Source organism: Ornithorhynchus anatinus, chromosome 2 (genome assembly GCF_004115215.2).
Source record: "Ornithorhynchus anatinus isolate Pmale09 chromosome 2, mOrnAna1.pri.v4, whole genome shotgun sequence".
In the NCBI taxonomy this organism is placed as follows: domain Eukaryota; kingdom Metazoa; phylum Chordata; class Mammalia; order Monotremata; family Ornithorhynchidae; genus Ornithorhynchus; species Ornithorhynchus anatinus.
Window position 1 is genome coordinate 139513505 of NC_041729.1, and position 12190 is coordinate 139525694.

The 12190-nt window shown below is 48.8% G+C and overlaps 1 protein-coding gene across 2 annotated transcripts; it reads right to left on the reverse strand.

The window, feature by feature from the left end:
• Positions 1-1091: 1091 nt before the first annotated feature.
• LOC100086753 (matrix metalloproteinase-26-like) lies at positions 1092-11695 on the reverse strand. 2 transcript variants are annotated; one of them, XM_029051251.2, is made up of 6 exons: positions 11395-11690; positions 8406-8629; positions 5245-5393; positions 4147-4272; positions 2652-2813; positions 1099-1397 (listed from the first exon to the last, which is right to left on the reverse strand). In XM_029051251.2, the coding sequence occupies exons 1-6, from the start codon at positions 11500-11502 to the stop codon at positions 1378-1380; spliced, it is 789 nt and encodes a 262-aa protein (XP_028907084.1). In that variant the 5' UTR covers positions 11503-11690; the 3' UTR covers positions 1099-1377. The 2 variants fall into 2 exon arrangements, with proteins under 2 accessions (XP_028907089.1, XP_028907084.1); XM_029051256.2 differs by lacking the exon at positions 4147-4272 and having other exon boundaries at positions 1092-1397; positions 11395-11695.
• Positions 11696-12190: the final 495 nt, after the last annotated feature.

Sequence of the window (12190 nt, forward strand, 5' to 3'; positions counted from 1 at the left end):
ACAGATGACAAATCATTGCCGTGATTAGAACCCATGACCTCTGACTCTCCAGCTCGGGGTCTTGCCACTAAGCCACGCTGCTACTTTCCCAAGTACTTAGGACAGTGCTCTGCACACAGTATTCAGTCAAAAAATACGATTGACTGACTGAATGACTGACTGACTGAGAGGTGGGGTAGATTGAGACACCAGCTCTGTGAGGGGATGGGGCCAGAGTCCCCCGATTAAAGACCAAGCCCACACGTCCACCATTGCTGATTGGCCTGATTCCCAGCTTGGTTCTCCCAGGCCTCTAGGCCATCCTGAGAGCTGCCCAGAGGGGCTGAAAAAACCTCAGAGTCAAGTCTGTCTGACCAGTTAGTTCTCCCCACCCTATTTTCCCTCCCAGTTGCATCACCCATGCACTTGGGTCTGCACCTCCTAAGCACTTTGAGACTCACCCCACCCCCAGTCTCACAACAGTTACGACATAGCCTTGTATTTAGTTGCTTTTTTGAAAGTATTCGTTAAGCATTTACTGTAAGGCAAACACTGTTCTAATCACTGGTATAGATACAGATTAATCAGGTTAGACAATTAGGTTAAACACTGTCCCAGCCCACACAGTAGGAGGGAACACAGGAGAACTGAGGCACAGAGAAGTTAAGTGACTTGCCCAAGATCACACAGCAAACAATTGGCAGAGCCAGGATTAGAATAATAGTTGTGGCATTTGTTAAGCACTTACTATGTGCCAGGCACTGTACTAAGGACTGGGGTGAACACAAGCCAATCGGGTTGGGCACAGTCCCTGTCCCACGAGAGACTCACGGTCTTAATCCCCATTTTACAGATGAGGTAACTGAGGCACAGAGAAGTTAAGTGACTTGCCTAAGAACACACAGCAGACAAGTGGCAGAGCTGGGATTAGAACGCAGGTCCTCTGACTTCCAGACCCAGGTTCTTTCCAGTAAGCAAAGCTTCTCCTACCTGTGGTTAATTTTATTGTCAGTCTCCTCCAGCTACATTCTAAGTTCCTTGAGGGCAGGAATTGTGTCTACCTATGCTATTGCATTGCACTTTCCCAAGTGTTTAGTACAATACTCTGTACATAGTGAATGCTCAGTAAATAGTACTGATTTATTGACTGATTGGTTCATTGCATACAGACTCTGCCTTGTTTCAGAGGAACAGCCCCTGAAGAGAGAACCGACTTTATTGGGAACCCACAGATGAGTTTATCCGACTTCAAGCTTCCTCCTTTGCGGGGGCCCCGTCCTCCCCTCCCCATGCCCCCAACTTGTCCCCAGCCTGATAAGTGGCCAGATCCTTTCAGGTGGTTTTCCAGGTTGATGCAGAAGTCCATGCTGAGCTCTCGGTGATGGGTGGCTGTGGTGGTCAAAAATTCTTTCTTCTCCCTGGTGTGGGCAGAGGGAGTGTGGATCAGTGAGCCAGGGTGAGGACGGGGCCTGCGGGGTCCCAGACCTCCAGCAAGGAGCAAAGCAAGTTATAATAATAATAATAATAATTATAGGATCTGTTAAGTGCTTACTATGTGCCAGGCACTGTACCAACCTGCTGGGGTGGAGACAAGCAAATCAGGTTGGACACGATTCATGTCCTCCATGAGGCTCATAGTCTCAATCCCCATTTTACAGATGAGGTAACTGAGGTACAGAGAATGGAAGTGATTTGCCCAAGGTCACACAGAAGAGACGTGGCGGAGCCAAGATTAGAACCCATGACCTTTTGACTCCTAGGCCCGTGCGCTATCCACTACGCCATGATTCATGTTCTCTTCCTATAGGGACTAGGATGGTGTGGAACAGGGGCATGGCATTTTGGGGGCAGAGCCTAGTTCATTCATTCATTCATTCATTCATTCATTTTTATTGAGCATTTACTGTGTGCAGAGCACTGTACTAAGCACTTGGAAAGTACATTTCGGCGGTTGGGGTCTGATGTCTGAGTGTGGTTCAGGAAGGGGAAAACGGGCATCCCTGGTCTGCGGGGGGGCAGGGGAAGTCATGGGGTTAGGGTGGACCTACAGCCTGAACATTCATTCATTCATTCAATCACATTTATCGAGTGCTTACTGTGTGCAGAGCACTGTACTAAGCACTTGGAAGAGTACAATATAATAATGAACAGACACATTCTGCCCACAACAAGCTTACAGTCTAGAGGGTACATCAAGCAGTGGTCAGGAGCAGCTGGGAATAATGGCCACATAAGGTCTAGTTCTATCTCCCAAATTGAAAATAATAATAATAATAATCATGGTACTTATTAAGTGTTTACTATGTGGCAAATACTGTGTTAAGTGTTGGGGTATATAGAAGGTAATCAGGTCAGCACAGTCCCTGTCCTACATGGGGCTTATAGTCTAAGGAAGAGGGAAAACAGTTTCTGAATCCTCATTTTACAGATGAGGAAACTGAGGTACAAAGTGACTTTTCCAAGGTCACAAAGCAGGAACAGGGCTCCTAGGTCCATGCTCTTCCCACTAGGTCCCACTGCCCATCTCAATCTAACACTGTCACCCCTGCATGGGTTCATGCCCTCCCTCTCTGGGCACGAGATGTGGAGCCCTGCCTGATGGCGGAAGCCAGGCTAGACCTCGCTCCCCACCACCCCCTGCATCCCCATGCGGCTCCCGGGACAGCACCCACCGTACAGCCGCTGGATCCCACGCACGTCGTCCCGAGAGAGGCGGAAGTCATCCAGGTCCACATAGTGGTAGTGCGGGAACATGATGGAGTCAGAATTCCCAGAGTGACTCAGGCCCAGAGCATGGCCCAGCTCATGTGTGGCCACCAGGAACAGATTGGCACCTGCCATGATGATTGTAATAATAATAGTAATAATTGTGGTATTTGTTAAGTACTTAACTGTACTAAGCGCTGGAATGGATACAAGCAAATCGGGTTTGACACTCTTAATTCCCATTTTACAGATGAAGTAACAGACACAGAGAAGTTAAGTGACTTGCCTAAGGTCACACAGCAGACAAGTGGTGGAGACTGGATTAGAACCCACATCCTCTGACTCCCAAGCCTGTGCTCTTTCCTCTAAGCTATGCTGTCCCACATGGGGCTCATAGTCTCAATCCCCATTTGACAGATGAGGTGACTGAGGCACAGAAAAATGAAGCAACTTGCCCAAGGTCACACAGAAGCAGCAGGGCCTAGTGGCAAAATCATGAACTAGGGAGTCAGAGGACACGGGTTCTAATCCTGGCTCTGCCACTGGCCTGTTGTGTGACCTGGGGCAAGTTGTTTTACTTCTCTGTGTCTCAGTTACCTCATCTGTAAAATGGGGATTAAGACTGTGAGCTCCACATGGGACAACCTGAATACCTTACATCTACTAGTCCTTAGAACAGTGCTTAGCATGTAGTAAAAGCTCAACACATACCACAATTATTATTATTAAGACAAGTGGCAGAGCCAGAATTAGAACCCATGGCCTTAGAAGCAGCGTGGCTCAGTGGAAAGAGCCCGGGCTTGGGAGTCAGAGGTCATGGGTTCTAATCCCGACTCCTCCGCTTGTCAGCTGTGTGACTTTGGGCAAGTCACTTCACTTCTCTGTGCCTCAGTTACCTCCTCTGTAAAATGGGGATTAAGACTGTGAGCCCCATGTGGGACAACCTGATCACCTTGTATCCCCCCAGTGCTTAGAACAGTGCTTTGCACATAGTAAGCACTTAACAAATACCATCGTTATTATTATTATCCCCTCACCATAATGCTTTGGGATGGGATGAGATGGGCTGGGCCAGCCTGGGCCGGGGAGAGGGATGGGCCGGAACGACAATGGGGAGGGCATGCTACCTGTTGACCTGTGAAGCCTGTGAGGAGGCCCAGGGCCCAAGGAGTCCTCTGGGCTGGACCCAGCTGCCCACCTGCACTTCCTCTTCTGCCTCTACACCTCCCTCCCTGCTCCCACATCCCACTCCTTCCTCCTCCTTCCCTCCCTCCTCCTCCTCCTTTCCTCCCCTTCCTGCTTTTTCTCTTTCCCCTTCCTCCTTCGTCCGCCCTCCTTCTTCCTTTGCTCCCCTTCTCTCTCCCCATTTTATAATCCCACCTTCTCCTCTCCTCCTTCCCTTCCTTCCTCTCTCCCTTTCCCTTTTCTCCTCACTAGGAGAGGGAGACACCCACAATTTACCCAGCTCCGTCATGGACCATGGTTCTTCACCGTCAAAATGGACGTCTCCCCCGATGTCCGGCCCTGGCGCGAAGGCGTGGGCCAGGATGTTGCCGGGCCCGTCGAAGGAGAAGCCGTCACCATGAGCTGTAGAGCACAGTGGGAAGGGGGTCAAGGCAGGGGGATCCATAGTGTGAGAGAGTGGAGGCAGGGAGTGGGTGGGGAGCAGGGACAAGGGGCAGAAGCCAGAGTTCAGCATCAGGACTGTCCACTGAAGACAGAAAGGCCCAAACTGCACAGGTGCAGAGGGAGAAGGACAGGGAGATGTCGAAACGGGTAGAGGGGCCAGAAGGGAAACCTGGAACAAGTGACAACGGGGCAGGGGAGGGACATGAGTGCAAATCTTTGAAATAATGGAGAATCTGCCTTGTAAGAGATTTTACCAAACTGAATCCTGAAAGTGACTCAGACCCACCCACATTCCCAAAGATTCCCACTTCACCCTTCTTCCTGATGCAGAGCCCAGCCAACATCAGCTCCACTGCCTGCAGCCCTTAACCCTAGTCCTAGCCACTACTTAGCCCCAGGCGACCAAACAGTCGGAGAACTAAGGGAGGCAGAGGAGGTCTGACTTCTCTTCAGGCCTGCTGCCGGATTTCTATCTGAACGAGGCCAAAGGCTATTTCCAGGCCTCTCTTAGATAATAATAAAGCATTTTCATTAATATTAACAGTGTTAATATTAAATAATAATAATAATGGTATTCAGTAAGTGCTTACTATGTGCCAAGCCATGTACTAAGAATTGGGGTAGACGCAAGATAATCAAGTCCCTCATGGGGCCCTAAGTAGGAGAGAGAACAGGTTTGAATTCCCATTTTGCCAATGAGGGAACTGAGGCACAGAGAAGTTAAATGATTTGTTCCAGGTCACACAGCAGCTGAGATTAGAACCCAGGTCCTCCAACATCCAGACTCATGCTTTTTCCAGTAGGACACACGGCTTCACTGGATTGTGGTTTAATGCATGGACCACCCTCAGAAAAGATTAGTAGAGGAGATGACTTTTCCTCTCCCCCAGCAAGGCCCTCTGTGTTCTCCAGCTCGGTCAGATCTTTTACCGCCTCTCCAGAAAGCGATGTCCATGTCGGCCTCCTGGTCATCGATCCTCTGGAACATCAGTGGCGTGACATCACTCCACACACTCAGAGCTCGGTCGATGACAGCACCCACTGTCCTCTTGCTGAGCCCTGGGGGGTAATTCAGGATCCTGCAAGGGTCAGGGGAAGGGAAATTGAGGGCGGGAGGGGGGAGGAGGTCAGAACAAGAACAGAGTCCAACTTGGCCTACTGGATCGAGCACAGGAAGGGAAGTCAGGAGGACCTGGGTTCTAATTCTGGCTCTGCCACTTGTCTGCTTTATGGCCTTGGGCAAGTCACTTCACTTCTCAGTGCCTCAGTTACCTCAGCTGTAAAATGGGGATTAAGACCGTGAGCCCCATGTGGGACATGGATTGGGTCCAACCTGATTAGCTTATATCTACCCCAGTGCTTAGTATAGTGGCTGGCACATAATAAGCATTTAACAAATACTATTAAAAAAACTTGCCCAGGTACAACCAGGCAGGTATCTGGCTAAGCTGAACTTTTCATCCATTTCCCCAGAGGGTAGAGGGGAGTGATACCTCCGGCTCTTTCCAACCCCTCTCCAGCTGTAGATGACACCTGAGAACATCACCAGTCCCCCAGAGATACAAGCTGGAAGATACAAGATGGAAGCTTCTCCCAGTGGCCTGGACTTCTGGAAATTTTCCCGTCTTGGCAGGTGGAGATCACCAGCCAGAGAGAATCCTGGAAAATGTAGAGAAGGGTCAAAAGAGATACACAGGGACAATAGAGACCTGGAGATCTGGGCTTTGGGTTAAGGCTCTCAGGCTATAGTGGGTGGGAGTTTCAGGGTGAAGAAGAGAAGGCTGAGGGAAACTGAGAAACATGCTCTATGTGAATGCAGGTGTCTTATGCAAGAGATGGTAAAAAAAAAAATGATCCCTTTTCCCGAGGCTTCTGGACTCCTGCTCTTCCACTGGATATCGAAGGAAGAAGGAGGAAGAAGAAGGAAGAAGGAAGAAGAAGGAAAAAGACAGAAGAAGGATAAGGAGAAGAAGAAGAAGCAGCTGTGGCATTTAAGTGCTTACTATTTGCCAAACACATGGTACTAAGCGCTAGTGTAGATAAGATAATCAGGTTGGACAGTCCCTGTCTCACCTAGGGTTCAAGTCTAACTAAAAGGGAGAACAGATATGGAATCCTCGTTTTATAGATGAGGAAACTGAGGCCCAGAGAAGTAACTTGTCCCAGGTCACCCAGCAGGCAGGTAGCAGAGCTGGGATTAGAACCCAGGTCATTTGACTCCAGAATCTGTGCTCTTCTCATTAGATCTGACTGCCAGGCATCTTAAACTCAACATGACTAAAACTGAACCCTTCTGCTTACTTTCATCTTCCCTCATCTTTCCCTCCTCATCTTCCTTACTAAACCTATTAATACCTTCTTTTGACTTTCCTATCACCACCGACAACACCACGTCTTCTGTGCCTCTAAAGCCCACAACCTTGGCATTACTCCTCTCTCCAGTCCTGATGTCACTCTGCTTCTCATATCATGTTTCTAAAATGTGTTTCAGCACACATCTCCCCACTCCTCAAAATCCTTCAAACCCTTTCTTCTCTACATCAAACAGCAACACCTGAACATGGGTAATAAGGCACTCAATCATCTGTCTCCCTTCTACTTATCCACTCTCCACTATTACATCCCAGCTCATGCTCTTCATTTCTCTCAGACTTATTCACTGTGTTCATTCTCTCCCACCTGCAGCCCCTTTCTCAAGTTCTTCTCTCTGCCTGAAACTCTTTCCCCTTTCAAATCCTCCAGACCACAACTCTCACTATCATTAAAGTTTTCCTAAAAATCCACCTCCTCCAAGAGTCTTTCCCTGATTCTTTCTCTTCTTCCCGGGTTATACCTTCCCATCCATCCCCACGTTGATGCATTCACAATCACCCATAGCACTCTCAGGCATATATTGTCCCAGACATATTCTAGTATTGAAGACATTACTTTTTCACATGTCCTTTTCATTTTTAATATATCTGTAATTGATTATATTGTCTGTCTCACCTATAGACTGCTAGCACCTTGAGGGTGGCAATCATATCAATCAGCTTTATTGTATTGTACTTTCCCAAGCACTTAGTACAGAGCTCTGCAGACAGTAAGTGCTCAATAGCAGTAGTAATAGTAATAATATTTATTAAGCTCTTACTGTGTGCAGAGCACTGAATTGAGCACTTGGGAAAGAAGACATAGGTGGGAATTAGACACTGTTCCTGTCCTCAGGGGAGAGTGTTATGGGCATGGGGATGGAAGGGTTCCAAAATGCTTAAAGCTTAGGGACATTAGAACATAGATGATGCAAAAGGGAGGGAGAATAAAGTGAGGAGAAGAGTGATTGTAAGCTAGACTGTAAGCTTGTTATGGTCAGGGAACTTGTCTGCTATGTTGTATTATACTCTCCGAAGTGCTTAATACAGTGCTCTGCACATAGTAAGTGCTTAATAAATCATAATAATAGTAATTGTGGCATTTGTTAAGTGCTTACTATGTGCCAGGCACTGTACTAAGTTCTGTGGTGAACACAAGCCAATCAGGTTGGGGGCACAGTCCCTGTCCCACAAGGGGCTCACAGTCTTAATCCCCATTTTACAGGTGAGGTAATTGAGGTCCAGAGAGGTGAAATAACTTGCCGAAGGTCACACTGTAGACAAGTGTCTGCGCTGGGGTTAGAACCCTGGTCCTTCTGATTTCTGGGCCTCCTCTCTATCCGCTAGACCACACGGCTTCTTGATTGATCAGTAAAAAGATTATTAATCTTTCCTTAATATCATAGATCCAGGGGCTAGGTCTCAGGAAAACATCAAGGATTCATCCCACCCAGTCTTCAAACCCTCTTGCACAATTCTAGATGCGCACTCCTCTCCTGAAACCAACTCAGGACTGTGTCTGTTTGTCAATGTGGAGGGACCTTATCTATGCGTCCGCCCCATCTCCGCAGCCTCAGGGATCGTGGGTTCCAGAAGGAAAAGATGTTCTCTATACCTGTGGGAGCTGAGGACCAATGGTTTGGAGGACAGACAGAGTGATGGCAGCAGCAGGGCATGCTGCTTGGGGTTCTGTGGTGATTGTGTCCCATATACCCCCAACTCCTACTTCCCACCAGGCACCTGTAGGTCAGCAAATTCTTGTTCCACTTGGGGGACCCCGGGAAGTAGCTGTACTCAGCCATGTCAGGCACCCCACAGCGAGGCTGCTTCAGGAGGCCCAGCATCTCAGCGTCCAACCTGCCCGTGATACTCATGTGAAAGAACCGCTGCAAGAATTTCATCTGCTCTTCCAGGGAAGAAAAGTGGGCCTTCTTCGACTGCAGGAAGAAGCGGTTGAAATAGTCCTGGAGGTGAAGACAAGGGGGAATTCTGAAGCCCAGGTAGAGGACATCTTCTCCAGGAAACCTTCCCTTATTGGCCCCAATCCTGTTCCAAAGAGCCAACACAATCCTAGGATGCCCCAGCAACACAATCTAGTGCTGATAAGGCCCATCTGCACTCATTAATGCTGGTGGTGTATGTGTCCGGCCTACTGTATGTGTCCAGCCTATCTTCCCTACCAGACCAGGAGCTCCCTGGGGGCAGGGATCATGCCTGCCCTGTCTAAGCACTTAGTACAGTGCTCTGCACACAGTAAACACTCATAAATACCACAGATTGGTTGATTGATGTCCCCTAATGTATAACTGTCTTTTGTATTGAGAGAAGACACCACTGTCAGTGAAGTTTACCTAGAAAGGTAATGTGAGATCCACAGTCCCAGCCACATGGGACTCACAAAGAAATTGTCCCCTCTTGTGTTGTTACAGTGCCTGGACCCCCAATAAACCCAGTAAACTAGTCCAGATCATTACCTCCGGCAGATCATCAATAAAAACATATGCCTAAAGGAAATCTTTTGTCTCTCTAGGTTTTATAGAGGGCTTGCAGCAGGAATAAAAGTTTTAGCAGCCTGCAAACATTGTTACCAAGCTCCTGGATGCTACACTGGAGCCTGGAGCAGGCAAGCCACTGATCTCAAGCTGTCTCAGTCTGTTAAGGGAAGGGATTGTCTCCCTTTATTGCTGTATTTTACTTTCCAAGGGCTTAGTACAGTGCTCTGCACGAAGTAAGAGCTCAATAAACACGAATGAATGAATGAATGAATGAATGAATGAATGAATGAATGAATGAATGGCTTCTGCTAGCCCCTCTCTCCCTACAGGTCTCAGAGAAGAGCTGAGTTCTGAGAGACAAAGAGGGACAGGGGACCCTGCATGGATGAGGTGACTCTCCAAGCTGCCTAGCAAAGTCCCCTGTAAAGCCCCCCCAGCAAAGCCCGTCAATAGTCCAAGATGTTTGAGTCTCTTCTGACACTGTCTCCCTCTCCCTCTTTGTCCTGGAGTAGAGTCACAGATCTGCCTCAGTCTCTGCCCATTTCTGCCTCTTCCTTTGTCTGTGCATTTGACTCTGTCTCTACATCTGTCTCTGCCTCTGCATCTGTCTCTGTTCTGTGTCTGTCTCTGTCTGTCCCTGACCCTTTCTCGATCCGGCATCTGTCTCTGCCTGTCCCTGACTCTGCCTCAGTCTTTACATCTGTACCTTCCTCTGTCTGTTTCTCTACCTGCCCTTGTCTCAATCTCGGCTTCTGCATCTGTCTCTGCCACCATCTGTCTCTGCCTGTCCTTAGTCTCAGCCTCTACATCTATCTCTGCTACGGTCTTTCCATATCTGCCTCTGTCTCTCTCAGCCTCAGTCTATCTCTTCCTGTCCTTGTCTCTCTCTCTCTCTGTGCCTATACCCCTCTCCTGGGATGAAACAACTGGGAGAAGCAGAGAACTGGGCAGATGGATCCCCTCCAAGTCACTCCATCATGCTATATCAGAGCTGTGGGTTTGGTGGGCAGCACAGGCAGAAGGCTCTATGTCAGGTCAATGGAAGGCCAGGGACCAGCTTGGGGTGTCTATAGTCATCATAGCACCCTTAGCCCCAGCCCCCAGCCACAGTTCTGCTGCTCTATGCTGGAGAGGGGAAGCATTTTGGGGGTCATGGGATGGGAATGATGCTCAGTGAAGAGATAATCTTTTTCCATCTCCTAGAGAGACTCTTCTAAGTTGAGCCAACCCGCTCTCCAACCCCTGCACCCCAAACACCCAGGTTCCAGTGCTCGCCCCCACAGCCTGCTTTTCCACACCCCAACACAGGAACAGGCTAGAAGGCCAGTGCTTCTCCAGCCCCACTAACCTCCCAGCTCTGGCTTGTCTTCTCTTGGAGCCACAAGCAGGACCCCACAGAGTCAGGATTCCCCAAATCAGGAGCCCCCCCAGCCCAGGAGCTGGCCACTAGTCCACTGGAAACAGTGTTGCTTAGTGGACAGAGCACAGGCCTGGGAGTCAGAAGGACCTGGGTTCTAATCCCTGGCTCTGCCACATGTCTGCTACAGACCATGAGCAAATCATTTCACTTCTCTGTGCCTCATTGACCTGATGTGTTAAATAGAGATGGAGACTGCGCGCCCCAAGTGGGATAAGGGTCTCTGATCAACTCAGTTTTCTTGTATCCACCCCAGCTCTTAGTCCAGTGCCTGGCACATAGTAAGTGCTTAACAAATATTATAATTATTATTATTAGAGAAGCAGCATAGTGGAGTGGATAGAACAGGGGAGTCAGAATGTCATGGGTCCTAATCCCGGCTCCGCCACTTGTCTGCTGTGTGACCTTGGGCAAGTCACTTCACTTCTCTAGGCCTCAGTTACCTCATCTGTAAAATGGGGATTGAGACTGTGAGCCCCATGTGGGACAGAGACTGTGTCTAACCCGATCGGCTTGTATCCACCTCAGTGCTTGGTACAGTGCCCGGTACATAGTAAGAACTTAACAAATACCAACATCAACATTAACTTGTACATACCTCAGTGCTTAGAACAGTGCTCGGCACATAGGATGCACTCAACAAGTACCATAATTATTATTGTGCCCATCTCACCCCCAACCAGGTAGCAATTCCGCCGTCAGGCTCCTGAGCCTCCTCCACCATCCTGGGATATGTAGTCTAGGAGGGTCACCACTCCTGCCTCACTCTCAGCCCCCTGCCGTTCCCTCAGCCCCCCACCACCTCCTCAGCACTCACCTCCACAAACTTCCAGTCTTCCAGAGGCCCAGGAGGGGCAGGAAAAGCCCTGCTGCAGGGCAGCCCCAGGCCCAGGGCCAGGACGAGCATACCAGTGAGCGACCCCATCCTGAGAAAATGGGAAAGAAATCAAACCGGAAAGTGGAAGCCAAGACAGGGAGGGATCCAAATATGATGAAAGTGATCTGCCTGGAAAGAAAAAGTAATCAAAGAGGAAGGGGGCGGGATAGGAGAGAGAAACCAATGGCAGGTCTCCAAATGAACTGTTCAAATTCAGATGACAAAATTGGCTCTGGAGGAGAGCTTGATCCTAAACACTAAAGGTTACACAGAAATGTTCAGTTAGAAACTCGTTTCAGTTAAACAGCAGCAGTTGTATTTATTGGATGCCTCGGGGACTAAGTTCCTAGGTCAGCAACTTAATCTCTTATTACTATTTGGTTACTGGGCTTTTGGGATGGGCCTCTGAATTAAAAGAGAAAGGAAGCTTTGCTAGTATAAAGTTTATCGGTTCAAGAACTGCTGGCATGCAGGGAGCTGCTTTATTAGATTGTGTTGCTAGTTGAGCATGCCCTCCCAAGGTACGGGTGGTGACTGTGGAGGAAATACTAGAGCCTCAGAGGTGTTACCAGGAAGGATTTTAGAGGAGAGAGCACTCTGAGATCTTTCTGGTGGACCCTTCTTTCTAGCAAGGTGGACATATTTAGTTCCTTTGCAGGGGAGATGAGCCCAGGAATGTCCCCTTCTCTCCCACATTGAGAGCTTGGGCAAAAAGCACTAAAGGGTATAAAAATGG